Consider the following 25,386-nt stretch of genomic DNA (forward strand, 5'->3'; position numbering starts at 1 on the left):
GGCCTCCGATTACGTCTCTGATACCTTAGCAGCATGGGAAAAGGACAAGGACCCCAAGAAGAAAGATCAATCTGCCACTCTCAAAAAGGGCAAAAAGGGCGAAAGCCCGGCGTTAGGCGTAGCTACCAATCTGGACGCCAGCCTGGTCTTGAAAAAGCGGGTTTTCCGTGACGTGACTGAGGAAATTGTTGACGGCGTGGAATACAACCTTCTGTACGCTCAAGCCGTTGATGGTGTCATCAAGGATATGTACCCGATGACCGAACTAGTCGCCATGCACCTGGCCGCTTTAAGGGCGCAAATACTTCTTGGCGATTGCGATCCACGCGCGGCTGAAACGCGTCTGGTCAACGAGCTGAACTCGTGGATCGTGGCTAGGCTTATTCCCAACCAGCCGCGCGAGGCCTGGGTATCTGGAATCGTTAAGCACTATCTGAAACTGCATGGAACCAGTCCGGACAGTGCGAAGTCTCAATATCTGCAGACTGTTCGCTCCCTGAAACACTACGGCGCGGGCTTATTCTCTGTCAAGCACAAAGGGATGTGGGCCTTCAGTGAAGAAATCGCGATCGCCGTACACAGCACTGGTATTGACTACTTGCAGTCACGAACGCACGAGACTCTCTCAAGCTTCCCTTACAAGGATCTGAAGAGTTACGAGCATGAGAATGGCTTGCTCACGTTGATGGCCGTGACGCCGAATGAGGACGCGGCTTTCGAAGCGACGGAGGTTTATCAGTTTTTTACCTCGCAAGCCGAAGAGATTGTCATGCTCATTCGCGAATACTGTCCAACGACTGAATACACGAAGAAGGTCAAGGAGCAAGTGCAGGATGTCGACATCAAGAAGCTGCACCGCGACGTCGACAAATGCCGATTGGCCCTCTTGGAGCACAACATCATGAGGCGCCCAGGTCCTGAAGGCGGGGTTAAGAAGAAGCAAGGGGGCATTCGAAGACTTTTCACCACGACGACGAAAGGAAAGCCGCAGGTGCAGGCAGTGGCTGCGGAAAGCCCTTCAATGCAGAGGCGTTTGAGTTCTTCTAGTATGAAGAGTACCCGTAGCGAAATGAACAAAGATTCCCCAAGCTCCGATGAGTCTGTGAAAGGCATTGGAGTCGCGGGAGAGGAAGCGTATGCAGACGACTACGGTCTTGCAGACTTTTCATTCTCATCGAAAGTCCTGGTCTCATCGCTCATGGCCCTGGCGGATCCTGATTTCCCTACCTGGGCGGCCGAGACCTCTCTTGTTCTGTCAGAGTTCGCGGGGCTGCAAGGTGCACCTCCTCCGGAACTGTCCGAGTGGCCCATCCAGGCTTTGCAAGGGGTCATCGACAAGTGTCTGGACTCGCCATACCTGATCAATGAACTATATCTGCAGTTGATCAAGCAAACGACCAATCACCCTGAACCTGACAGCTTGTCTGTCCTGAACATGTGGCGAGTCCTGACTGTGGTTGCAGGCGCTTTGGCACCAACTGGGTGGATATTGGAGTATGCGAAGGCCCATCTGCGTCTATATAGCGCGGTTGACCCAAGGACTCGGAAAGCACGGACGCAAGAAGCTCAGCACGCCCGGCATTGCTTGCGGACGTTACATAAAACGATACCCGCGGCTCCCCGCAAGTTCCCCCCTTCGACTGACGAAATTATGCAGACCGCAAAACTTGTCCCTCTCCGAATTCGCTTCCATCTATTGGATGGGCAGACCATCGCAGTGCCCGTTGAACCATCCGATACGGGCGATGCGATATATCACGCATTGTTGGAGAAGCTCAAGCTGCCCTCGCTTACCGGCTTTGCCATTTACGAACGTTTCGGGGTGTTTGAGCGAGCGATCGCACCAGAAGACAAAATCACAGATTCGTTGTCGCGGTGGGAAAAGTACACAAAGCAGGAGAGGACGATGGACAGAGTGAGCTTTGTTCTCAAGAGGAGGCTCTTTTTACATCCGAAGCAAGACAGCACCAGCGCAGCGGAAAACAAGCTTGTACGGGCACAGGCCCTCACCGACATCGGGCGAGATCTGTTCCCAGTCAGCGAGGACGATATTGTGGTTCTTGTTGCTCTGTGGGCGCAAGTGCAGCATGGCGACGTTTCTTACGATCGACCGGTCAATTACGACAACCTCTGCAGTGCGTATATCCCCAAGCGGTTGAACACTCCGGGCACAGGGAAAAAGGTTGCCGAAAAGCATATGGAGTACTTGGGAACAACCTCGGCGCAAGCACAGGCGGAGATTTCTCAAATCCTTCGGGCGTGGCCACTTTATGGGTGCACAATTTTCAACGTGGAGGTGAGTGTAGTTCTGGGACAAGTCTGATGCTGCCTGGGACTGACCGCATTCGCCGTTTTTGTAGCAAAATACAAACAAGAGTATGCCAAGTGCATGCTGGCTTGCCGTTGGAGTCGGCAACATACACATTCTTGCCCAACATCAAAAGGTAAACGCCATCGAAGTGCAGGAGCTTTCCCGAATCATCTAACCTCAATCTGCTTCCAGACGCCTCTCTTCACCTACTCGTATCAAGATATCGTGAGCTATAGCCCGTCCTTGAATAGCATATTACTGATTATTGGCAACAACGCCACCGGTGAGTTTTGCTCTGATGTTGTTGCTTGATTCCGTTACTGAACGGTTATCGCATATATCTTTTCTTCGTCTTCCGCAGGTCAGAAGTATATCTTCAATACCGTTCAATCGCATGAAATCGCGGAGCTCATCAAGGAGTATGTCCGGAACTCGCAACCGAAAGAAAGATTCGCCGGCCCGGGATCGCGGCTGGACTTGCGAGGTTCCCACACCATGCTGTCGATGTAATGGCATGATGCGTTCATGTATGAAGTCTTTCTGCCTCCCAAGGCTTATATCACCTTGTATCTGGATCTTGGACTATGGCGATGCTTCCTGGTTGGAGCTGAAACCACAAAAAGCGATATCGCTGCGAACAATGCTGCCATCGTCAGATCACAGCGCACGACAATACTGACGTTGACGACCGGTTGACCCAGCGAAACTTTATATTATCATAATGAATTTATGTTCACTGTAACATTAATGAAAGATACGGGGCATCTTGGGGAGAACCCGCTCTGTCGTTGTGTGTCCGAGGAGATGGACAAGCACGACGCGTCGAATCATCGGGACGATTCTGTGTGTTTTCCCAGACATTTCCCAGGCCGACGCACTCCTGAGAATATATGTACTGTACAGTACATCTACTTGAGTGGGCATCAGCACCTGCCCTTTGCAGGTTTGTGCTTTATAGGCCTTTCGTACTGTAGTGAACGATAGGTCAATGTGCATGTGACAATGGACTCGGATCTTTTCGACCCGGAAGAATTTGAAGCCTCCGCTGCGTCCCAGAATACTATAGACGACTATAGCCTGCATGGTGCTGCACAATACGATGAGGTAGTATAATAGAAGATGTCCCCACTTCTTGACCTTGCCGGCGCTGATTGTTTTCTTCATGCATAGTTAAAGCAAGGTGCGAAGATGGTCCGCGACGTTATCTCGGGCGACTTTAACTCCGGCGCCGGCAAGCAAACAGAAACCGGCGTTTCGTCCTTGATCATCAATCGACCGCCGGTAGTCGCTACTGTCGTGAAACTGCTTGCCTCGGAAACGGCCCTCTCTCTCCCCGTAAGCTACTTTGAGTAGTGTCGCCGGCGCCATCTTTGACTAACTATGCGGGAAACTCCAGCAGACTCCGAAAGTCCGTGCAGACGAAAATGGTAGAAGTCCAAAGCGTCGTAAACTGCACCGGGATACCTCTTCGGACTCGCGAAGAAAAGTGGATGAGAAGGATGGAGTGGACAGCGGGGACGAGAAGATCGGGCATGAGCCAAGACCTACGAGCCAAAGCACTTTGAGAAGTGCCCTTCCAATCGATGCTCCGAAGCCGAAGCCATCGAAACGAAATCCGTTATACCCCTCGTGGCCTAATGAAAACTGCCATACCGGTGCAGGTACTCAAGAGTTCATTAAAGGAGGCATTCGGCTCCGAAAGGGATTTTCGTTCAAACGCGTATCGTTTGATAAAAGCTGCTCACCGCCCACCTTCGTGAATGTCAAGAAATGGTTAATACCGACGGAAGGGAAGCTTCCAGCTCCCAAGGTCATCGAGAACACGGAGGCACACACATCCGCAACTTTGGACATTTTTCCGATGACTCCGTCTTCCCTCTTCGAGTACCTGCAGCAATTGTACGATTCACCAACATTACAGTGTGCCCCTTGCAAGTCTCTATACGACTGCATCCCGAGCTGGCAACCGCAAAGTCAACCCTCTTCGGACTTCCTTGATACTGGTTCGACCACCTCCTTTTTTCCGAATCCTGGCTCCGGCTCTGACCCAACAGTCACTCTGGCAATGTGGTTAGATGAGTGGAAAACAGCGAAGGGGTGTGATCGAGATTCGCGGGAACAGAGCAAACAGCGTTCAATCAAGAGGCATCGTTCGGATTCCACAGGCCGTGACTTCGCTTCCTCTGATGAGGAGTACTACGATTCAGACAGCGATGGAGGTGGACAGCCAACCTCACCGGAGCACTTGATGCTGATTGGCCCACCCGGGGTAGGTAAAACATCGTTAGTCTACGCCATAGCGGGCGAAAAAGATTTCGACATTATCGAGATCAACGCGGGACAGCGACGGAATGGAAAAGACATTCTCATCGCTGTCGGAGAAGCCGTTAACAATCAGAACATTGAACAGCTTGGGAAGGTGGCGGAGGGGATAAACATCCAGCGCATGTTCGCAGCAATCAGTGATGCACCACCACCTACCTCCAAGCGGAAAGGAAAGGATGCAGCAGCCAAAGGGGCAGGCGCCAAACGTACCGGCCGAACTAAAGCACGGGCAACTGGCAAATCGCGGAAGCGGAAATCTCGCCAACAGGCCGGCGCAGTTGAGAATTCAGGGCGTAATCTCCGTAGCTTCTTCACGCCAAAGAATTGTGAGGGAGCGGAGACCGAGTCTGAAGAGCCCGTTTCATTAGAAAGTGCCAGCGAGGACGTGGACATTGATGTAGAAGGCCTTGGCGACACCTCGAGAGGTCTTCCGCCAGCGATTGACGCCGCCAGCGATCTTCCTTCGCCTCCATCGACCAAAGGAACACTAAGAAAGAGGCTCGTCCTCCTCGACGAGGTGGATGCTCTATGCGAAGCTGATCGTGGTTTTTGGGGGAGTGTGCTTACATTGCTTCATAAAAGCAAATGTCCTATCATATTCACCTGTAACTGTAAGTACAACCACTGCTGTACTATTCCGAAACTTGGACCTTATCTCACTCTTCTTTATGCCCAGCGAACCCATTGACTCCAAGTAATCAAATGATTCCCAATGGCATATTGTCGGGGCTCGTCAATCTGATTCGGCTGGTCCAAATACAATGGCCAAGCACAAAACAAGTCGCGTGCTATCTACACCTAAAATGCTTGGCAAGCGGATACTGGTTGACTGACACGAAGCCTCTCGCGCTCATCGCCCAAGCATATCGCGGAGACGTGAGGAAGTGTTTGACCCATTTGGCACTATATACGAGAAGCTTGTCGGGCGAGGAAGGCAAGCCGGATGCAGCCTCCGCCGAATCCACCTCAGAAACTCTCCGTGGTTTCAAGGTCATTTCTCTCGGGGTTCCTTTCATAGGAGGATGTCATCGGAACACCGTGGGCCAACTTGCGAGTTTGCCTCTTCCTCAAACGAACGGAATATCCCGCATGCCTACCAAAGCACACCTTCCTGCTGGGGCTCTTTTGGAGTTACTCACGCCATATATCAAGGAGGCCGATGCACTGGCGCTTTACGACATTCTCGCCAATAGTAGGGTCAAGAGCTTCAATGGTTTACTGGTGGGTCTTTGCGGCGTTTCACCGGGAACACGCCAAAACTGCGTGCGTTTTGCTGAACTCAACTTCAGCACGCAGAACCTGAAGTAACTGGCCAAACCCAAGATACAGATGCTGATGCATTTTTTGGAAGCTGTCCCATCATAACGTCCTGGCCATCTGGGAATAGCTGGCAGGATGCTGAAGGCATTGACTCGTACGCAGATTTCTTCGCGCACTCAAAACCTCTTGATGAAAGGCGCAGCTTATCCGCGTTCGAAAGCCCCTATCTCGTTCATGAACCATCACTAGCGTATAGAAGGTATGTTTCATGAAGCAGCCTTCTGAACGGAGACCACCTGGTTGAATGGATGTCGCACAAGCTAACGTGGAAATCTCAATCTCAGACCAATCCATGCGATACTGCAGAGAGCACTGAGCCATTCGTCCGCGACATGGCGAACTCGCACACTCGTCACCGAAACGGGACCATGGCTCGCAATGATGGCGCGTCTGGATCTCGCTCGATTGCCTGCCGATACGAACGCCTTCGCCGCCTACGGCTCAGCGACAGCGCGTCGAAGTCGTCGCAATGCCGATCAAACGCGACGGTGGTTCACGGACATGTTGTCCGAGGAAGACACGGTGATACTCGCTGGATCTTACTTCTTTTCAGCCTTCCGAGAACGCATGCTTTCTTCACAAAGGCCTCCCAAAGAGCCAAGTCCACCACCGAAAAGCTGCACGGGAGATACTCATTCAGATGTAAATATAAGGCGATCTCGATGTACATAGCAGTCATAGATGTGAGAACACCTTAGAGCGTGTCCGCGGCCACCCATACGTACTGTAGTCACCCATCCCCCTGATTCTATATGTACATGTTTCCGCGAAACAGCGCCGATGCTTTCCCATCCGTAACACTTATTGGCGGTCCGCTCTTCGCCCGCCAACGGACTCCATCTAGGAAATGCGCAGCTCTACTTCACTTGGGATTTTTACCCATCCCCATTAACTTCAAGAATTTGTTCTTTCTCTGGCCGGTTTCATCATCATTGAACGTCGTGGCCTCCCATTTATTTGCGGTCAAGGCAGCGGACTAGGAAAGAGAAAGTGCGAGTCGGAAAAAGCGAGGAAGCAAGGAGAAGTTCGGTGTATGACGATCATATAATCGAAACTTCCGATTGTGATGTTCTGAGAGGTAAGACTTACCTCTTGAGTCTCTGTTGCCGCTGGTAGTGGAACTGCGGCTTTACTTCCCCACAATAACTTCTTCTTTTCAGCAACGTTGGATGGCGAGTGGTAAGACGTAGTCATTGTACTCGGCGTTGCTGACCCCTGGACCACTGTTCCTGCAAAGCGCGGTGGCGCACTGGCCTGTTGAGCGGCGGCAGCAAACGCAGCTAGAACAGCTGCAGACGGCTGCGAAGACCTCCGAGGCGATGAGATAGAACGAGACCTGCGTCCCGAGGATGATGAGGACCGTGAATAGTTCCGCGGCTCGCCGCGGTGACGGGAGCGTTGTGGCGACCTAGATGAGCGCCGATATGACTTCCGTCGTGAAGCGTATTCATCTCGACCTGAGCTGCGACGAGTATCCTCCTCCTTATCACTGCTTCGCCGTCGCCGTTGTATGTCTTCAGAGCCCCTGCTTTCGCCCCGCAGACTCCTTGATCCTTCGGTCTCTCTGTCGCTCTCCTTGCTCCGTCCTCTTCGTTCCGATTGAGCCATTTCGCTATGCCTCGACGTTGTATTTCGCGAGCCCACGGGAGTCCACACGCGTCAGAGTTACGACATCAACGACTCTTTCACAGACGGAATGGGGACGACTCGAGAGTCGAGGTGTGAGCTAAACAAGGCTGTCCTCAAACCCAGGCCTGGACCGGCTTGTCCTATCCTGCGTTGAGCGTTGCCCTGCTTCGATAAAACTTCGGCGTGGGATTGCCAGTCAATTGTCAGTCCCGGACGAACGCGGTGCGATCGATGTCCGAAGGAGCAGAAGTCGTTCAAAACTCGGCTCAGCCTTAATTCCTGTCGTTCAACTAATACATGTCCAAGCAGTAACTCTACTGTATATCCACTCGACGCTTCCAACGAGGACATGGCAGGGCCTCCTATCCAGTCCTACCTGATATCAAGTGCCGAGGAGAAAGTTGCCCCATGCTTGAACCAGGGCCGTGCTTTCCCCGCTGGGTACACAGACTTGGTGGACACCTTACTTGAGGACTCGGAAAGTATGACTGTCAACCTTCCAGTTCTTGTGTCCCAAAAACATCGTCTAAAGCGATACGTTCCTCACCGCCTGCAGATGCTTCCGCGCTCTCCGTCCTCGACTCACTAGTTTCTGAAAACCTATACCCGCCTCCGTGAGTCAAAAGCCGAAGCACTGTCACTCGATGTTTGTAGCACTTACGAATGGAATAGCGGCATCCTCCAGATCCTCCTGCAGTCGCCTCTCCACCCAAAACAATTTCCAGATGTCACACCACTTCATGCCCTTGCAGTCCTGCATCGAACGCTAAAAACTCACGGGAGCGGGCCTTTCCGAGATCTCTTCCCCAGGCGTTACGACTCGACGGCGAAACCTATTGAAGTATGGGTGTATCTGCGCGACTTATGGACAAGCGCTGTGGGGAATGGGGAAGATGGCGTCCATCTAGGAGGATGCGACATCCGGTTGCCATTCATACAGTTCCTGCGGATGCTGCTGAAGGACGACATAAGTAGAACAGGTATGGTTTTGCGTAAGAAGCGCGACATTTCCTTGGGAGAAGTGTTGAACTCGATCCTCAGAACCATTAGAGAACAGCATACTGGGGCAATCGCTAGGCCTTCATCGACGACTCAATTTGAAAGCACCCCTGGATGTTTTTGAGGAGATTTTAGAAGAGACTGACCCGAAAGGGACCATCACGGTTGAAATTGGCGAGTGGATCAGTGAGGTGGGTGTTTCCACATCCATGTCCATTGAAACAGCGAATGAGACTGACTATGCTGGTGCAAGATAGATATCGTCACTATCAAAATCTGGTCAATTTGACCTTCTCACATATTGGAGGGAAGTGTGCTCCATGTTCAACCGGATTGATGACACCGCGGCGTTTTTGATGATTGAGGTGAGAACCATACTGCATCAAGTGTATCGCGTTCCACAACCAAACAAGACAATGCATTTCCCTCTCACCTAGAGCATTGAGCCAGCAACCGCTCGTTTTGCCATATCCGACATCCTACTCAGCCGGCTCTCCTACGTCTCTCGCAAATCCAATGGTCAAACACGGCTTAGTGCGTCCAACTTCCCCACGAAAGCGCGGAAGCACCTGGAAGCTGTGCCAATTGATCAAAATTGGGAGGCATACATTACTTTGATCACCATAATACTGGGAACAATTGACGTCGAGCTGAATGAAGACACAAAAAGAGCGTTGCACGATGGTGTAGAGTTCATCCGTGACCGAGCGCCAAAGAAGGCGAAGGTTCACACTCAGACGTTGGTCGATTTTGTGGATTTGATTTGGCCCACGGCGTAGACGTGCTGCTCTGTATTCTCCCGCAGAGGAAGCGAGGGTCCTGCGGTGGTAAATCGGTGGAACTACGCTTTTAAGAACGGGTCGCTGCTCTTTTTGCTGCTTGTTAACCGTCGGATGGGCAGCAATAGGGCACGATCATCGTTGTTTGATATAGAATAGACGAACTGTATATGGACAGATATTAATGAAGACATCGATGAATGATTGGCAGCACGTTTGGAACATCTACTTTGAGATTATGTGTACATGAAAGAAGCAATTAGACCGCTGATGGGACGGTCTGTGAGTGGTAGCTGTGGTGCACATAAGATGGCACCGGATATATATACATGTAGAACGTAAGGAGCACCGGCTCCTTGGATCAACATCCAACCGCCTCTCGCATTTCTCGGAGTACAGCGATCCGGTATTTGTCTCGCAGAGTGTGCATGTAAGATAAGTACCGAGCTGGTGCAAATACGTCATCATCCCCAGAGTTTTTCCCATGCGTTCCCTCCTTCTGCTTTCCTGCCGTCGAGATGTGTGGAATGCCATCTGAGGCGCCAACCACTCGAGATGGATCCCCCAAGAACGCCACCAGCCCGTGATCTCTGGTAGCTATCAGCACTGCAGGTTGAATGTGCTTCAAGAGGGCGATGCAGAAGTATATCTGGTAATCGATCCCAAAGACAGTCGCCAACAGAAGGTATGTTCCGATTGACGAGAGAGGTAGATGTGTCCAAAAGAGTTCGCGGAACCAGCGCTGGGTGAGCTATTCATTGATCAAGAGTTATTATCCCGAGCAAAGACGGGTGGAATTACTGTTGGGGAAACCTACCTGACTCGGCGTACAACCGCTCAAGGTGAAAGCAGAAAATAAGGCCGGCAGCTCGGTCTCCAAAATCGCCTCCACAAGATGGCAGCACGTCGAGTACAGCAGCGGCACATCATATCGCTGTGGGTCAAAAAGCCGAGAGCGATGGGCTCGCTGGGGCCACATATACATAGAAGGCAGGTACGGTAACAGTGAGGTAAGGTACGTCAATGTCCGCTGCTTATCGCCCTGTAGTAATATGAAGGCGGTGCTGAGGAACCAATCAAAGCCGGGGAATGTTGAAGAGAGCTCTTGTGCAGTTTCTCTCGCTTCGGAAGGCTGCTTCTGATGAGGCCTGAGCAGAGTCCGTGTCTCGTGCAGAAGGCTGGCGAGATCTTTCCTGAACTTTTCTGTCGGGATAGAGCGCATATGTCGGTGCGCATATCGTGCAGCGATATCGAGCCCAATGGAGTCGTATTTGAGAAGGCTGGTGTTATCGGGCCCGTGTGATTTTACTTTTGCATCAGGCTTCACGGCATTGAGTGTAATCCAGCCTATAGAGTTTCGATCCCTTTCTGGCAGGTTGATCAGCGCCCGCAAAATTTCAGGGAGAAACCGGCACGCAGAGAGAATGCGAGCGGATAGCAAGACTGTATCCCCTTCGAACGTGATGATGTTGCTGACGACGGATTCCATATTCTGCAGCCATGCAGACGAGGCCATCTGTGATGCTGGCTGCGAAAGCAACTTCTCAAGGTCTTTTTCCATGGTCTTGAGCTGGGGAGTCATGGAAGTTCCAACCTGCGCTATGGGTGGCATGTACTCAACTGGGACCGGGTATGCATGCACGGTGGGAAGTGGTTGTTGGAGGACATCGCACAGCTTTATAGGCGGAAGGACGCGTTCCCCAGCTCCACCCACGGCGAATGTCGCGATGAGAATGTAATTGCGCAAGAGGGATGCCTCGTCAATAACTTGCGGTTCGTCGATCGGAAGCCGCCCACCAGACTTTGCCTGTGCATTCACTTGCATGCTGAGCAATGCCTCCTGAAATCGATAATGCGCTTGCAGCAGGATGCAAGAGTCCAGCGAAGAGCTTGCGATCTTCAGGATGCGTAGAGCCACGAGCTGAAGCTCGTCATATCGTCCGAGTGTTCCATCACTCCTGCGAGAACCCTTGTTGTCCGTCAATGCATTCTTCATCAGGAAATCCAACGAGTCTCTCCCAGTGGTAGGCTTGTCCTCTTCAGCCACGATCGCGCACAGGCCCGGAAACGATATCAAGACTTTCAAAATGTTGCCGACCAGCTTCTTGGCAAGATGGTCGTCCAATGGTTCGATGAGGGGTGCGGCAATGCTGACCGTGTCATCGTGCTCCAGAAAGCCCCACATATCCGAAAAGAAGAGTTTCAATAAGCCCGCCGAATACAATGCCTGCATGCCACTCTTCGTTGTGGAGATCTGGGAGACCAGCACCCCATAACCGAATTTGTCGCATTTGCTCACTTGCATTTTCTTCTCGTATCTGAAACAAAAGCTGGGATTAGGAAGCGTATCGAAAGCATGATCATGCGTCATTACGCACCTGCGAACCATATATGCGACAGCTGGATTCATCGACCCGCTTAACTGAAGCAAGAGGACTCCCTTTGGCGTTCCAGCGTAATTCAGCAAATTGTCAACAGCGATCGAGTGCCACGCTTTGCTCATGGAAACAGCTAGTTCTCCATTTTTGTCCTTCCACGGACCATTGTTTAGAATCCTCGCTAAAGTCATGTGCAGGTTATACTGCTGCAGATGCCGCAAACCATCGCAAGTTCTGTATAGTTGTCGAAGGAAAAAGATGAATCCTCCCAGAACTTTGACTTCTTGCTGTGATGTGATCCCCACACGAATCATTTGTTCGACATACGAGGTCACCGTCTGGAGCACCCGTGCTTGCTCCGGCCGGTTTGAGATTCCTTTCGAGTCGTTGCGAGATTTCACCGTGACTAGTGCCGCGGTTTCTTGCTGCAATATAAACTGCCTCCCCGAGTCCGTGGCCGCGATGTTGGATAAAGTCTCCGCAACGTCAGAGAGAGACTCCAGATCGTTGGGTGATCCCTTCTGGGACCCGCTTCCGAGCGCGGTATGCAAAGGCTGCATTAGCTCCGCGAATACGGAACTCTTCAAAATGGAAAATGGAACGGGGACTTGTTAGCATGACAGACACCTTCTTCGCCGACATATGATGTGGAGATCGCACCTTCAGCAACCTTTTGTCGTAGAGCTTGTCTGTCTCAATAATCTCCCGCAGCAGTCGGACAACGAAGCTCGAGAGTTTCAACGCCTCCAATGTATGACCTTTGTTTGCTCCGTCCTCCATGTGCATCGTGAATGTCGTCCGTGGGCATTGACACATCAGCCGGACGAATATTTGCGTCAGTCCTTCGAGTGTGAGGCACGCCTGTTGAGGTGTGGATGCCTTAGAATTGGTGAGGCTCTCTCCAAGCACATTTTGAAGAGCGGGCACTGCGGCTACTCCCAGGGCGCTCATCAAATCAACCGGGAAGCATTCTTTTCCTCCTTCGAAAATGGAGAGCTTTCCCAATACTACAAGGACATGCAGGAAGTGCACGTACTCGAGGTCTTCGATGCCGATTTTGCGGCGCGCTACCAGCTCGTCGAGGTCTTCCGCAACCTCTACATCCAAAACCAGAACCTCATCGCAGTTTTTCGCAATGGAAGAAGATGTGCGGAGCAGATGGGCGGCGTGAGCCATGAAGCGGGCAGCAAGGCCATTCAATACCCCTGTCTCCAACACAGCGGCAGCGATATGCGATCTGCCGAACTTGCTGATCGTCCACCTTTCGAACCAGACTGCTCCGACATCGACGATGCTTAGATAATGCAGCGGTGTGATGAATGAAGATTTCCCAGGGGCAGTTCCAGTGACTAGCGATGACTTCATTCGGTCCGCCCAACCCGCTATGGAGGATGAGAGCCCGAACAGCCTAAATGTGGCCAACATCACTTCTTTGATAAGTTGATCAGAAAATCGGACCCAGCAAGAGGTAAGCTCTTGCTGAAACTGATTCAACAGTCTGAACTTCAATGGAAAGAGGAAGCGGTGTCAGTTAACACTCAGAGGTACGGGCAATGGTAGAGCGCCGAATACCTTTTTGAGAAGGAGCTGCACTCTGACGTCCTCAATACAGAGACCGTCAACCACCTTATCTTGGTAGCCAGATTCGAAGATATGCGTCAAGTGGTCAACCAAGCTCAGGTAAATCTCGCCCATCATCGTCGTAGGAGCTGCCCGAAAGATCCGCGCGTAGATTCGTAGACATCCAGTCGCTATCCTGCTATCTGGGTCGCTAATGGCACTTTTCAAAGCGCTCTTTGCGTCTGGCCAAACCTCTCCACATAGGAGATCCATAGATGGGTATGACGCTAGCCGTTGCAATGCGCCCTGTCGGACCTCCACGCTGTTTCTACGCTGTAGATTCGTCTCGATTGTCCGAATCTCCTCGATAGACAAAACGGGCAAGGAAGAATATGGAAGTTTCTTCCAAGTCTGCCCTTCCAGAGACAATGACCAGCTCGCACTCTCATTCGTTGACAGGCTTTGAGTCGAAAGATCCTGTGTAAGCTTCCGCAGCTCGTTTCTATGCTCCTGCTGTCTTCGTGTTTCTTCATCAGCAAAGGCATCACTGGACACTGGCGCGAGAGATGTAGGTCCCTCTGCCATGAGCTGGGAGATGCTTTCGCTGGCGTCATCCAGCAGTTTTCTCACGAAGCTGGCATACTCTTCCGAGTTCATCAGCGACTCTACGAGCATCGGGACATCCAGCTGCGGGGCGCCTGATGACCTTTGTTGGGTTAGGTGAACGAACAAGACTTGAGCTCAAGAAAGCATGCGAACAACTGCGGTCCTTACCATCTGATATCCGAGCACTCTTCAGCTGAGCGTCAATTGTGGGAGCCACAAAAGAGTTGATCTGCTTTTCTATGTATTTCACAAAGGCATATCGCTGATAGCCGAGATTGGAATACAATGATCTATTCAGCTAAACGCCCCGTATCAGCTCTGGATGGCAGCTCAAGCCTTACATGGAAGTTCTCGTCAGATCTTTCCAGACCAACCAAAGCATCAAGTCGTCTACGACGTGGTATTTTGATCGTTGCGGCTACCCAGCTCTTTACAAAATCTGCTGCACTGGCCTTCGCACCAAGGGCATCTTGTTGCACTTTGTGCCTAATGTCTTCTGCTCTTGCACCGCCGCTGCCCTGTCCGCCTCCTGCGTGGGAAGGGCGATGTCCTGGTTCCCTTTCCATCTTGTTATTGCCGGCCAGCATGGAGCTCAAAGAAACACGACGTATCGTAAAAATGTGGATTACGGTGATGCACTACCGAGCCCTGGTTTCTGACGTCTCTTATTCTAGGGTGGGGAATATCGGCAATGAGCAACTTGCTGTCTGCTGTGCTTCGGAACGGCGGGAGAGGACGGCCGCCTCGGACCCGTGTCCCGATGACACTCTCGCGTTCTGTCTCGCGTCGTATGCATGTAGGAAATCCGTCTTGCGAAGTTTGAACGCCTCTGCTACCCCTTCAACAATGACGGACAAGCGAGACGGCGCAAATGCCCAAAACATATCTTCTGTTGCTCCCGATTCTGCCCAGGGTGGTATTGAGCGTCGGACCCCCTCGCGAGTAACAAATGACCCGAGCCAAATCCCCTCATCCCATCAACGGGCGGCCACGATCATTCAGAAGCACATTCGAGGGCACATCCAACGGCGGACAGTCGCAAACTCACATGAGGCGGCCATTAGGATACAGAAGATTATGCGTGGTCATCTGGACCGTCGGCGCTGTGCACAGGAGGCCCACCATGCCGACCGACTGCGAAAGCTCACCGCAGAGTCGACCAAGATCAGGAGGCGAATTCGGAGCAGAGAAGGAGACATGCAAACTCTTCATTCCATTGGAAATGTACGTGAATGGGAAGATCAAAGATCAAAGAAGGCAGTGCAGACTCTTCAAACGTGGTGGGGGAGGTTGCTGGCTCGAGGGATATACAATTATGCTCGGGCGGATCGAGTCAGCATCACGGATGAAGGCAAAGCTACGGATGTCAGCGACTTCAAGAATGAAGCATCAGCTCCCGAAGGAGCAACGAAACTGAAGACTGAAGGTCGACGGAGCACCTACCAGGATATAGCCCAGTTCCTTGCCGCTAACCGAAAGCAAAAAGAAGTACCCGGCCCCGAGGGCGCTTTGCCATGTCCAACGGTGTACAGAACAAACAACAGAGAGCACCAGCTGCTGGCTATGATGGCGGAGGTCGATTCCTTGGTGACGTACGTTGACCAATCATGCACATTTCTCGGCACAAGACTTGAGAAGTCCGGAAGTTTGGACGATGAGCCCGGCATGGTGGCCCCGCGCGCACCGCCAGTTACCAAAGTGAATGGGATCGATGCCGAGGATTTGGCTCACAGGGATACTCTGATCGCGAGAGGCGAATGGTGGGAAAACACAACGGAAGAAGACTGGGCCGAATGGGTTGACGGATGCCTCCCGTTGGAACATTTTTCGCTAAAAGCTCGAGTCCGTTGACCAGATACAAACGTGCAAATATAGAATTCTGATTGAACTATGGTACATATATACATAACTTTGAACGAACCTTTATGAGTTTTGTTCGTGAGTTTGCGAGGCCAAAAGGTGTTGCAGGTAAGTCTACGTATATGCTGGGGCGGCGGCAGGGCTTGAAGCCATGGCTATCAAAATTCGGCAGTTTCGGCCGATGACTTGTGAGTTTTAAGATTGGAGATCGTCCGAGCCCGTACCTAGTACTTGTATTTCGTCGAGTAGTCTTTTGGCGACACAACCAGACCTCTGCCTTTCCTGGCGCCGCTGAAGACCGTCTCTGCGATGTTGAGACGCAATTAGCTTCTATACCCATCCACATCGCGTAACTGAAAGCCGCGAAACATACCGACGATGTCCACCATTTCCTGCTTATCCTCCAGTGCCCAATTGATCTTGTTATTGTTTCCCGTTCCCAGATCGATCATGATATGCTTGTTCCGATAAAAAAACATCACGGTGCAGGGATCGTACAATTCGTACATCTTGTTGAAATCTGATATGGAGGTACGGGGTCAGAGTAGTAGTCTTGAAGGGGTTTCTTCTCACGCTTTTCCATACCTGGAACTTCCGAAATGTCCACCAAGTAGATCACCGCGAAGTTTTTCACCTTCTCAGCAATTCCATACAGAATTTCGTCCATTTTCATACATGTTGGGTCCTACAGAGGAAGACAATCTCAATCTCTAGCTTAATGTAACAGCAGGGCGGAAATCTAACTTTTCGAAACTCTGTCTGGAGGACACCTACCCAGTCGTGTCCAAAGCGAATGACCACCACCCGGTCTTCTTCGTTCAATATGGACTGATCAACATGCCAGCCAGAGTGAAGGTGAGGTAAAAAATATCTAAGGACAACGCAATAGAGTGGGTCAATACATTGAAGCGCACATGACACTTTACTTCTCCGACTCTACTTACGACATCCTGCAGTACTTCCCAAGGACTTCCCTGAGAGAGCTTCTCAATGTACAGGTCGCACAACTGCGTTTCACTTGTGCTATACGCCCGTGCTGGGTGCACTGGACAGAGATCGGTCCTCTGGGCCTGTTCGCCTGTTGCTCACATGCGGAGTCGGAGGAGCAATTCTCCATAAAGAAGCGGCGAATAAATGACCTTGATTCCACGTGACTGCACAGTTAAATCCCCCTCGAACTTCCGACCCCTCCGAATTCCACCTCTCATCAGGTTTCGTGCAGTTTCGACAATTCCCGAGCCAATTGCGGTAACCGGACCCTCAAGCTGCAATGCTCCGTCCAGCAGTTTCCTCGCTCGAAAGACGAATTCTGGGGCGACATAGTCTCCCGTCCTCGATTGTACCTCGGTCGCAAGCCGGAGTGTCAAGTCTTTTGACGACCAGCGCGCTGCAGGTTCGTAAGCCACAGTCCTCTTGTGAAGATCAAGCGTTTCAGTGGTGGCTCACCCCATAGCACTTTCAGAGGTCATTCGCAAGTGCAAATCGGCTGCGTTTAAGCTCTCGGTCGCTTTCTAATGCGGCACTGAACCCCAAGCCAACGCAAACTGCCTTCGACATGGCTCCTTCAGAAACCCACATAACCACTCTTCCGAACGGGTTACGAATCGCTTCGCAGGATGCGCCGGGTCACTTTGTTGCGTGTGGAGTTTATGTGGATGCCGGGACGAGGTTCGAAAACGACGAACTGGCGGGATGCTCACATATCCTTGACCGCACGACTTTCAAGGTGGGCGTGGATCGTCCTCAATGCACTTGAAATCACAGCATAATTGATGCCTGGACTTCTCGTAGAGCACGAAACAGTTCACAACGGAACAGATAGTCCAAGAGCTCGAATCGATGGGAGGAAACTGTATAGCTCACAGTTCACGCGAGGCGATCATGTACCAGGGTCTCGTGTTCCGGCATGACCTCGCAAAAATGATGAAGATGCTTGGGCAAGTTGTTCGTCATCCCCTTCTCCTGCCGGAAGAAATGGATGACACGAGACAAACTACGATGTACGAGATTCAGGAGCTTCAGCAACGGCCGGAGATGATACTCCCAGAACATCTCCATGCGGTTGCGTTCAGGAACGCGAAAGGAGAGCCAGATACCCTCGGACGACCTTTACTCTGTTCGATGGAGAGGCTAGAAGTGATGAGCACCGAAGCGATGCGCAAGTACCGTGACATCTGGTATACACCCGATCGGATGGTCGTGGCGGGAATTGGAATGGATCACCAGATGCTTGTGGATCTTGCATCAAAGGAGTTCGGAGACATGCCTTCAATATCACCGGCAACAGCTAAGCTGCAATCTGAGCTGAGGGCGCCTGCACGATACGAGGGAGGCATTACCATCTTCGACACGAAAGACCTTCCACCATCACCAAATCCGGACGATAAGCAATTGACGCACGTATACATCGCCTTTGAATCGCTACCCATTTCGGACCCAGACGTATACGCACTGGCAACGTTGACGAGTCTAATGGGTGGAGGGGGTTCATTCTCGGCTGGAGGGCCGGGGAAAGGCATGTACACGCGATTGTACACCCAGGTGCTGAACAGGTACCACTGGGTGGAAAACTGCAACATGCTCAACTTCTCGTACCTCGACACCGGACTCTTCGGAATTCAGGCGTCTATTCCACCCAGTCCTGAAGCACATGCGCAAATCATACCGGTCCTCTGTGATCAGCTTCTACGGATGACGACGGAGATCGGGGCCGAAGAGCTGAGTAGAGCGAAGAACCAGCTCAAGAGCAATCTGCTAATGAGTCTGGAAGCCAAGGTTGTAGAGTGCGAGGACATCGGCCGCCAAATCATGGTACAGGGCCATCGTCTGAGCGTGGCGGAGATGTGCAAGAGAATCGAATCCTTGACCGCGGAAGATCTGAAGCGCGTCGCACGGCGGATAGTGCTAGGACAGGATGTCCAGAGTCCGCTAGACTTCGGTGACCCCGCACAAAAACACTGGGAACGCTCAGGCGATGGGCGGGCAACCGTGGTTGTAGAAGGACCTTTGTTTGAGAACGACGCGTTCTTGAATATGGAGCAACACCTCAAGACCTGGCGGATGGGCAAGCCAAATAATCAGGACGTTCGCCAACCGTTGGGAGGAAGAAAGTGGGGATTGGGCAAATTCAAGCTGTGAAACGCTCACGGATGTAGATATGCCAAGCTCTCTCATCTCTAGATGTATTTAGTCTACCTCTACATGTACATGCTTGCCCAATGGGCATTCCACTGCACTCTATATTGTCGGCCGTTGCAATCAGAAAGCCATCCACGCTGGCCGATCGTCCAACTCGTCGGGGCACATATCCCATGGGATGGTGACCGACACAGACCCAGATAAACTGGCAACTTCGTGCAGGTAGCCGGGCGGTGTGTATAAGATATCTCCTGGATCAAGCTCGATCACGTATGGAGTAGTCTTGGCGACCTTGGGGTATGAATCGAGGAAATTATCGATTTGCTGCTGCAGAGGGATCGTCTCCTCTTGGGCTATGTCGCCCCGGTGCAGCCTAGCGGCATTCTCAAATATCTTGTCCACCGCACGCACCCGGGACGCATGCGTCGGCCCGGTTATTCCGTTGTGCAAGTATAGGCTCCCCGCATCGTCTCTCGGAAAGACGATGAAGCGCTTCCTGCCGTACAGCTGAACCAACAACCCATGACATTTGTCGTAGTGAAGAGGTGTAACACATCCAGTCGTGCTAACCCATAATCGAGCTAACGAGAAGGATCGGTGAACGAATGCCTGCTTTTCTGTAGCGTCTGACGTTGTCGGGCATATCGTGTCAAGGATATCCGATGCTGCCAAGAGGGCTTTCAGGCTCTCCGGCAGTGTACTTCGGTAATACATCCTTCCCCTCTCGCTCCCGTTCGTGTCCTTCACGTGGCCAATAAAGTCCTCTACAGAGATCGACACCGGCTCGGTATATCGCTCGTCATCCAGGAAGTTCTCTCCATCCAGCGCCTTCATGACGTTCACCCTTGCTCCGCCACTGCCTTCATTAGGTAGTCCGCCCGTCGCGGAAAACAAACACCGCAGCCCCTCGACGGTTGTGCAGGCTGCTCGCAATTCTGCGTGGCCTTTGACAAAGACAGGTAGCCGATTTTTATATTTCCTATGAAAGTCCGGAGGAAAGGCCTGTGTGGTGGTGGCTGGTGTGGTGGGAACCGGAAGGTGGGTCTGTTTTGTCATGCCGTGCCCTTCTCTGCCAGTTTCAGGACTTCGACCTTTCGAAGGATGTGTCGGAGGAGGGAGACGGGGGAGAATGCCGTTTGGGTGGACGAGGACCGAGGACCAAAACCAGGACCAAAACGGCGTTAAAGCGCGACTCCATCTTGAGAATTTGCAAGCACATCTTGACCTTGACGTATTGTACGCCAACTGCAAACCAACTAGTTACCTCCGAAGGGTGGTTTTATCGGTTGCTGGCAGAACCTGAACGCAAGTCGTTCCGTCATCAAGTCGCGGGAGGACAGAAAGGCGGGGTTTAGGTTCTCACGGCCGAGAAGACGAGAAGGCATATTTTCCCGGTAGTTGTAGCACGAGCGGACAGTGATACCGTGGAAAAAATGGCACGGCGGCGGGCAGGGATCAGTGGGCTACAGCAGCAAGCACGAACAAATGCCGAGTTTCAGCGAGCGGGTGAAGCGCTATCGAACCAGCAACTGGAGCAGGTGCCAACGACCGCCCTCTTGTTATTTTCGCGAGGCCAGTCTGTGACGATCTGACCTGGAAACTCTGCAGCTCAAAACCCAGCTGACGCTCTTCAAAACGAATTTGGAAGACTTTGCGAAAAAGTATCGGAAAGACATCAAAAGAGACCCAAAGTTCCGTATGCATTTCCAACGGATGTGCACAAACATTGGGATAGATCCTCTGGCTTGTAAGCTACGCAGAAGCATTGTTCATTCGAGTGTGGGTGAGCAATGCTAAGATTTCATTGATGACAGCGAATAAGGGATTCTGGTCCGAACTACTTGGCGTTGGGGATTTCTACTATGAGCTTGGAGTCCAGATCGCAGAGATTTGCATCGCGACCAGGGAGCGCAACGGAGGGCTGATCGATGTGCGAGATCTCAAAAGGTTGCTCGAGCGGTTAAGAGGAAAGGATGCGCAAGAGATCAGCGAGTAAGTTGATGTGTTGGCGTGGGAACCTCAGTCGGCGAATCCTCCGTTCGAGACTGAGAGCCTTCGCTGCCCACCTCGTAGAGACGATATAGCGCGGAGTATCAAAACGCTCAAACCGCTCGGCAGTGGTTTCGACATTGTGCAGGTCGGAGTGCGCAAGCTGGTACAATCAGTGCCCCGAGAGCTCAATACGGACCTGTCGACCGTTCTGGCGCTGGCGCAATCGACGGGTTATGGTGGGTTTGTGACGGTTCCTTCGGTAGTAGCTGCCCGTGGGTGGGATCCAGACCGGGCGCAACGGATACTGGTGAGTGATGTCCATAGTGCTGCTTTTCATTCCACCATCCAAAGTAGGGGGCGGCTCGCTCATCTGCCTTTCCTTTGATGTTGACCAGGATGACCTTCTGAAAGAAGGGATCTGCTGGATAGACGAGCAGGCCCATCCAGCTCAATACTGGGTAGCGGGATTCTTCGATACTTGATTTGCAGCGGCTCGCCGCTTGAAAAGCCGTCGTCTGTCTTCATACACGCTACCATCTCATTTTTGGTGAACAAAGTCCTGCATTTCAAAGGATACCATAAGAATACAATACTCAAAGCCACATTATACAAAGTTCATGCGCTCCATTTGCCAATCGTACCTGATATCAGCCGTTCGTGGACCTCCCCTATCTGGCTTTCTTCTTCAAATTCGAGAAAATCTCGTGCTTCTCCGACTTGAGTTCGTCCAGCCGCTTCTGGATAGCATCCACCGCTATAGTGCCTTGAAGCGCCATGGCCCGCATTTGCGGCAGGGTGAGGTTCCCAGGCTCGGTGACAATTTCCACAGGGACTTCAGCTGGAGAATCAATGTCCATTTTATCACCGTCGTTCACCGCTTGCTTTGCCGCATCCGATCGTTTACTAGGCGACGAGTCTCCTTCCCTTGCGTTCGGAGTGGCGCCGGTCTTGCTCACCCCTTCAGAGCCTGCCATTTTGCTCGTAGTCCCTGCAGCTTGCGCCCCAGTTTGAGCCTCGTCTCCGCCCTCTCGTCGCTGCAAGGCCCTCTTCTGCTCCGCCGTTCGACGTATGACGGCTTTGCGAACCGCCATGGAAATTGGTGGGATTGGTGGGTACGTGTAAACGGTGGGCATTGCTGTTGGCGCACCCATTGGGAACTCTGGAACCATCTTTTTGTTACCCCTGGGTACCGATAGTTGGCTCTCAGAATCTCAGTAGTACGACGTATCAGAGGGGACTGGTCAAAACTGAACAATTCGGACGACCTTTTGAGTAAGAGTCCGACCGACACTTGGTATATTTTCGTAACCCCCCGCTCATCAGGGTGGTATAAAAGCAAGGAAATTCCAGTGAGCAGTGAGCAGTGAGCAGTGAGCAGTGAGCAGTGAGCACAGTGGACGTGAGCAGTGAGCACTCAGTGCGCACATACGTTTGCGCAGTCGGGTCGCCGACCATCGCGACCGTCGCCAGGCAGCTGCTCAACTACCATCCCCCCTCTTTGAACCCCACGGTCTCTGCACACAGGCAACGGCCACTCCAAGGATTGTAGTACACAATGTGCGCAAGAGGCTGCTCTTCAGAACTGTCTCATTACTTTTTTATTATTACAACAAAAACAAAAGAAAATACTAATCTAAGAAAACCTGCAGATCGTAGTCATCAAATCCCGCAAACTCCTCCTCGCTCTCCTCCCCCAGGGTCCCAGTACGGCTCCATTCCTGTGCAGTGGTGTTGCAGTGGCTAATGATGACCTTCACGATCTCCTCAGTGATTTTGGGGCAGTTGCGGCATAGGCCCTTTGCTCCAAGTGCGGCCAGCCTGCCAAGGTGCATGCAGCATCCACATGGAAGAGCAACACACATTCCAGGGCCACATGGGAAGGCATACTTGGCTTGATCAACAAACAAACAAAGCAAGAGAGAGAGATAACCTATACTCCAGGCCTCGGCGTCAGGTCTTCACACGGTTTTCACGCAGGGCTGACCCCCTCCTTGCGATGCAACTTAGGGACTGCATGAGACCGTGAAGATTTCCCTCAGCATGAAAGCATACTCGTTGCGTGCCAGGACTCCCAAGCATGGTGTACAAAGCCATGTCAGGAAACCTCACAGTGTTGGATGCCTCTTGCGCCGTTGGTTGTCGAGTTGACCATAACCTGTAAAGCAATGACCGCTGCAACCTCTCCCCCTGTCAACCTCGATGTCGGTGAGGACCAAAATGGCACTAGGAGGAGGTTCAGACATCAGCGGGTTGCATCCACTAGCAAATGGTCTCAGGGACATACCTCGGCAACGAAAAAAGCGCTTTTTGGAAAGACAGGCGACAAGGAAAAGTCCCTCAGTTTTCGAGCGATTTGGAATCCGTGAATATGGAATGGTTCTCCGGAGCCCACTACGTCGATCTGTAGGGTCAGATGTGAAATCGCATATGTATTGAATGCACAGAAGGTCATGTCTACCTGGGCAATGAAGAACCTTGTTTTGCAACGACGGGCAACAAGGAAAAGTCTCTCCGTTTTTGAGCGATTGGAAATCCGTGGATATGGAATGGTTCTTAAGCCCCCGCCGCGTAAACCTGTCGATTCAGATTTTAGATTGTGTCTGTATTGAATGCCCCAGAACCCGGCAAAGCATAGATCTACCAACGTTAAAAAAACGCATTTCGGCAACGTCTAACTAGGAAAAGTCCCTCAGTTTTTGTGCGATTTGAAATCCATAAATATGGAATGGTTGCCCTAAGATCGCTGCATCGATCTGGTGATTCAGAATTTAGTTAGAGTGTGCAGGGGAAGTGCATTGGTCAAGTTTGAGGCCCTAAGCGCTGCGTACAATAAAATCAACGCTCCACCAATCAGTTTGAGGCTCCCCCACCTGAAACTTTCACAACAGACCAAGCATACCTATTGGAGTGAGCCACAGCGGATAGACCTTCCAGAACATGGATGGAAAAAACTTCTACTGATTGGACGTGTGTTTGAAGGATTTCGCTTCCAGCACTTCTAATTGATAAAAGTCCACACTTTACTGATTGTCAAGTCAAATAAAGTAGCTCACGCAATTCCCCATACCCTGTTTAGTGATGTCCAATATTCTGAGGATTGCTGGTTATGGTTTGTTGTTTTGATGGCAGGGAACGGGCAAGAAAAAGGAGCTGTGTGGGAAAAGCGCCGGCGGAGTTCTTTCCTCTCGCGACGCGACTGCGCGAACGTATGTGCGCACTGAGAGTGAGCATGCCGCGCGTAGCCCAGAACCCTAACCCACAAATCGCCAAACTCGCGGCCACATTTTGAACACTCTTGAGAATTCGGGCGTCTCTCAAAGGCGAAGACAATAGGTGAGAGTTTCCCAGACATACTGTACATACAGTACGTGTTCGACCCCTATACTAAGAGAAGGTGTCTTTGATCTTGAATGTTAAGAGCCCTCGGCGGTTGTCCTCGTGCTCACCCTCAGGACCCAAAGGCGCAGCCCAGCAATGGAACCCGCACCCATCCCCACAGACTCTCACGATTGCAGCAAGGCTCTCAGCTATATGAAGGCAGCTTTGGAGCAGGTTGGGAAGCGGTCCAACTTGTCTTGTCTTGGAGTCAGTGGATCTCCCCGCTGAGAGGTTGAAATTGCAGGCCCAAGAAGCGTACAATGCTGGGGAAGTTCCCGTCGGCTGCGTGTTTGTCCACAAGGGGGAAATCATTGGCAGGGGGAGGAATAGGACCAATGAGACGCTTAATGTATGGCCGAGAGGCACATCTCAACGCCTTCAACTGTAGCCTCGCCACTCACAGAGACCTACGTCCAGGGAACAAGCCATGCAGAATTTGTCGCAATCGATCGAATAATGCAAGCAGGGCACTCATGGGAGGTGTTCGCAACCACGGATCTCTACGTGACGGTCGAGCCATGCGTCATGTGCGCATCAGCGCTGCGGCATCTTAATATCCGCAAGGTGTACTTTGGATGTGGGAATGATAAGTTTGGCGGGTGTGGCAATGTGTTTGCTGTGCATCAGGAGTAGGTTCTTTTCGTTGCTGTCGTGTTGGCCGTTCGGGTGGGGGGCATTTGTTGAGCCACATCAGCATGTTCGGTGCTGATGATGTTGTCCCCAATGCAGCACAACAAGCGAGGGAAGACCGTATGAAGCAGAAGGTGGGTATTACAGGGAAGAAGCAATTATGATGCTTAGGAGGTTCTACCTCCGGCAGAACGACCATGGTATGAAAGCGAGGAAGTCCCCCTGCCGGATTTGAAGCTCTGATGCTACTGGGCAGTGGCTGATCTGGACCGGTCTTGCAGCTCCAGCGCCGAAACGCAAAGCACATCGGGTATTGAAGACAGACATCTGTTGACCTGAAAGGTCTGGGCTCGACCGGCAACGCTCGACGCCGAGTTCCGTCCAAATGGATTTGTGAGCGATGGTTGGAATGTCATCTTCTTGCCGTGGACGTCGGTGTACCAACACTCAAGCTGGGAGGACTAGCTGAAGTCCAGTGCGG

The 25,386-nt window shown here is 51.8% G+C and overlaps 10 protein-coding genes across 10 annotated transcripts; 6 read left to right on the forward strand and 4 right to left on the reverse strand.

Annotated features, from left to right (window-relative positions):
* The first annotated feature begins 3,147 nt into the window (after positions 1-3,147).
* EV422DRAFT_418738 (uncharacterized protein) lies at positions 3,148-6,074 on the forward strand. Its single transcript, XM_053067085.1, has 4 exons — positions 3,148-3,415; positions 3,482-3,646; positions 3,708-5,247; positions 5,313-6,074. The coding sequence occupies exons 1-4, from the start codon at positions 3,314-3,316 to the stop codon at positions 5,942-5,944; spliced, it is 2,439 nt and encodes an 812-aa protein (XP_052926543.1). The 5' UTR covers positions 3,148-3,313; the 3' UTR covers positions 5,945-6,074.
* Positions 6,075-6,736: 662 nt separating this feature from the next.
* Positions 6,737-7,981, reverse strand: EV422DRAFT_418402 (uncharacterized protein). The gene is made up of 2 exons (XM_053067082.1): positions 7,046-7,981; positions 6,737-6,932 (listed from the first exon to the last, which is right to left on the reverse strand). The coding sequence occupies exons 1-2, from the start codon at positions 7,562-7,564 to the stop codon at positions 6,819-6,821; spliced, it is 633 nt and encodes a 210-aa protein (XP_052926544.1). The 5' UTR covers positions 7,565-7,981; the 3' UTR covers positions 6,737-6,818.
* Positions 7,982-8,044: 63 nt separating this feature from the next.
* Positions 8,045-9,568, forward strand: EV422DRAFT_525832 (uncharacterized protein). Its single transcript, XM_053070087.1, has 4 exons — positions 8,045-8,565; positions 8,627-8,775; positions 8,842-8,949; positions 9,022-9,568. Exons 1-4 carry the CDS (start codon positions 8,535-8,537, stop codon positions 9,361-9,363), a joined length of 630 nt encoding a protein of 209 aa, XP_052926545.1. The 5' UTR covers positions 8,045-8,534; the 3' UTR covers positions 9,364-9,568.
* A 156-nt stretch (positions 9,569-9,724) lies between these two features.
* On the reverse strand, positions 9,725-14,494 carry EV422DRAFT_505637 (broad-minded protein-domain-containing protein; the record flags this gene model as incomplete). The annotated part of the gene is made up of 7 exons (XM_053068501.1): positions 9,725-10,114; positions 10,181-11,693; positions 11,742-12,322; positions 12,402-13,244; positions 13,314-13,999; positions 14,076-14,169; positions 14,249-14,494. 7 exons carry the CDS (start codon positions 14,492-14,494, stop codon positions 9,725-9,727), a joined length of 4,353 nt encoding a protein of 1,450 aa, XP_052926546.1.
* Positions 14,495-15,745: 1,251 nt separating this feature from the next.
* On the reverse strand, positions 15,746-16,848 carry EV422DRAFT_525838 (mitosis protein DIM1-domain-containing protein). Its single transcript, XM_053070088.1, has 5 exons — positions 16,712-16,848; positions 16,542-16,638; positions 16,353-16,452; positions 16,141-16,287; positions 15,746-16,071 (listed from the first exon to the last, which is right to left on the reverse strand). The coding sequence occupies exons 1-5, from the start codon at positions 16,714-16,716 to the stop codon at positions 15,992-15,994; spliced, it is 429 nt and encodes a 142-aa protein (XP_052926547.1). The 5' UTR covers positions 16,717-16,848; the 3' UTR covers positions 15,746-15,991.
* A 474-nt stretch (positions 16,849-17,322) lies between these two features.
* On the forward strand, positions 17,323-18,844 carry EV422DRAFT_505640 (Metalloenzyme, LuxS/M16 peptidase-like protein; the record flags this gene model as incomplete). Its single annotated transcript, XM_053068502.1, has 3 exons — positions 17,323-17,493; positions 17,559-18,705; positions 18,807-18,844. 3 exons carry the CDS (start codon positions 17,323-17,325, stop codon positions 18,842-18,844), a joined length of 1,356 nt encoding a protein of 451 aa, XP_052926548.1.
* A 121-nt stretch (positions 18,845-18,965) lies between these two features.
* Positions 18,966-20,160, reverse strand: EV422DRAFT_418574 (uncharacterized protein). The gene has a single exon (XM_053067083.1). The coding sequence runs from the start codon at positions 19,959-19,961 to the stop codon at positions 19,026-19,028; it is 936 nt and encodes a 311-aa protein (XP_052926549.1). The 5' UTR covers positions 19,962-20,160; the 3' UTR covers positions 18,966-19,025.
* Positions 20,161-20,338: 178 nt separating this feature from the next.
* Positions 20,339-21,379, forward strand: EV422DRAFT_566581 (EAP30/Vps36 family-domain-containing protein; the record flags this gene model as incomplete). The annotated part of the gene is made up of 5 exons (XM_053072453.1): positions 20,339-20,443; positions 20,514-20,652; positions 20,720-20,897; positions 20,979-21,204; positions 21,293-21,379. The coding sequence occupies 5 exons, from the start codon at positions 20,339-20,341 to the stop codon at positions 21,377-21,379; spliced, it is 735 nt and encodes a 244-aa protein (XP_052926550.1).
* A 1,574-nt stretch (positions 21,380-22,953) lies between these two features.
* EV422DRAFT_525852 (uncharacterized protein) lies at positions 22,954-23,375 on the forward strand. Its single transcript, XM_053070089.1, has 3 exons — positions 22,954-23,120; positions 23,182-23,298; positions 23,356-23,375. Exons 1-3 carry the CDS (start codon positions 23,015-23,017, stop codon positions 23,364-23,366), a joined length of 234 nt encoding a protein of 77 aa, XP_052926551.1. The 5' UTR covers positions 22,954-23,014; the 3' UTR covers positions 23,367-23,375.
* A 1,053-nt stretch (positions 23,376-24,428) lies between these two features.
* Positions 24,429-25,239, forward strand: EV422DRAFT_550456 (cytidine deaminase-like protein; the record flags this gene model as incomplete). The annotated part of the gene is made up of 5 exons (XM_053071774.1): positions 24,429-24,469; positions 24,507-24,624; positions 24,693-24,904; positions 25,005-25,121; positions 25,143-25,239. The coding sequence occupies 5 exons, from the start codon at positions 24,429-24,431 to the stop codon at positions 25,237-25,239; spliced, it is 585 nt and encodes a 194-aa protein (XP_052926552.1).
* Between the last annotated feature and the right edge of the window lie 147 nt (positions 25,240-25,386).

Source organism: Fimicolochytrium jonesii (genome assembly GCF_025526975.1).
Source record: "Fimicolochytrium jonesii strain JEL569 chromosome Unknown EV422scaffold_8, whole genome shotgun sequence".
Classification (NCBI taxonomy): domain Eukaryota; kingdom Fungi; phylum Chytridiomycota; class Chytridiomycetes; order Spizellomycetales; family Powellomycetaceae; genus Fimicolochytrium; species Fimicolochytrium jonesii.

Bases quoted from the DNA above. Each gene is read 5' to 3' on its own strand.
- EV422DRAFT_418738 (XM_053067085.1), top strand. From the start codon at position 3,314: ATGGACTCGGATCTTTTCGACCCGGAAGAATTTGAAGCCTCCGCTGCG. The intron at 3,416-3,481 runs GTAGTATAATAG...CTTCATGCATAG, and splicing joins GTGCTGCACAATACGATGAG to TTAAAGCAAGGTGCGAAGAT. The intron at 5,248-5,312 runs GTAAGTACAACC...CTTTATGCCCAG, and splicing joins TATCATATTCACCTGTAACT to CGAACCCATTGACTCCAAGT.
- EV422DRAFT_418402 (XM_053067082.1), bottom strand. From the start codon at position 7,564: ATGGCTCAATCGGAACGAAGAGGACGGAGCAAGGAGAGCGACAGAGAG. The intron at 6,933-7,045 runs GTAAGTCTTACC...TCTCTTTCCTAG, and splicing joins CGGCAACAGAGACTCAAGAG to TCCGCTGCCTTGACCGCAAA.
- EV422DRAFT_525832 (XM_053070087.1), top strand. From the start codon at position 8,535: ATGCTGCTGAAGGACGACATAAGTAGAACAG. The intron at 8,566-8,626 runs GTATGGTTTTGC...CTCGATCCTCAG, and splicing joins GGACGACATAAGTAGAACAG to AACCATTAGAGAACAGCATA. The intron at 8,776-8,841 runs GTGGGTGTTTCC...GGTGCAAGATAG, and splicing joins TTGGCGAGTGGATCAGTGAG to ATATCGTCACTATCAAAATC.
- EV422DRAFT_525838 (XM_053070088.1), bottom strand. The intron at 16,453-16,541 runs GTAGGTGTCCTC...CTTCCTCTGTAG, and splicing joins TTCGCTTTGGACACGACTGG to GACCCAACATGTATGAAAAT. The intron at 16,072-16,140 runs GTATGTTTCGCG...TCAACATCGCAG, and splicing joins GGAAATGGTGGACATCGTCG to AGACGGTCTTCAGCGGCGCC.
- EV422DRAFT_418574 (XM_053067083.1), bottom strand. From the start codon at position 19,961: ATGACAAAACAGACCCACCTTCCGGTTCCCACCACACCAGCCACCACC.
- EV422DRAFT_525852 (XM_053070089.1), top strand. From the start codon at position 23,015: ATGCCTCTTGCGCCGTTGGTTGTCGAGTTGACCATAACCTGTAAAGCA. The intron at 23,121-23,181 runs CTAGGAGGAGGT...TCAGGGACATAC, and splicing joins CGGTGAGGACCAAAATGGCA to CTCGGCAACGAAAAAAGCGC.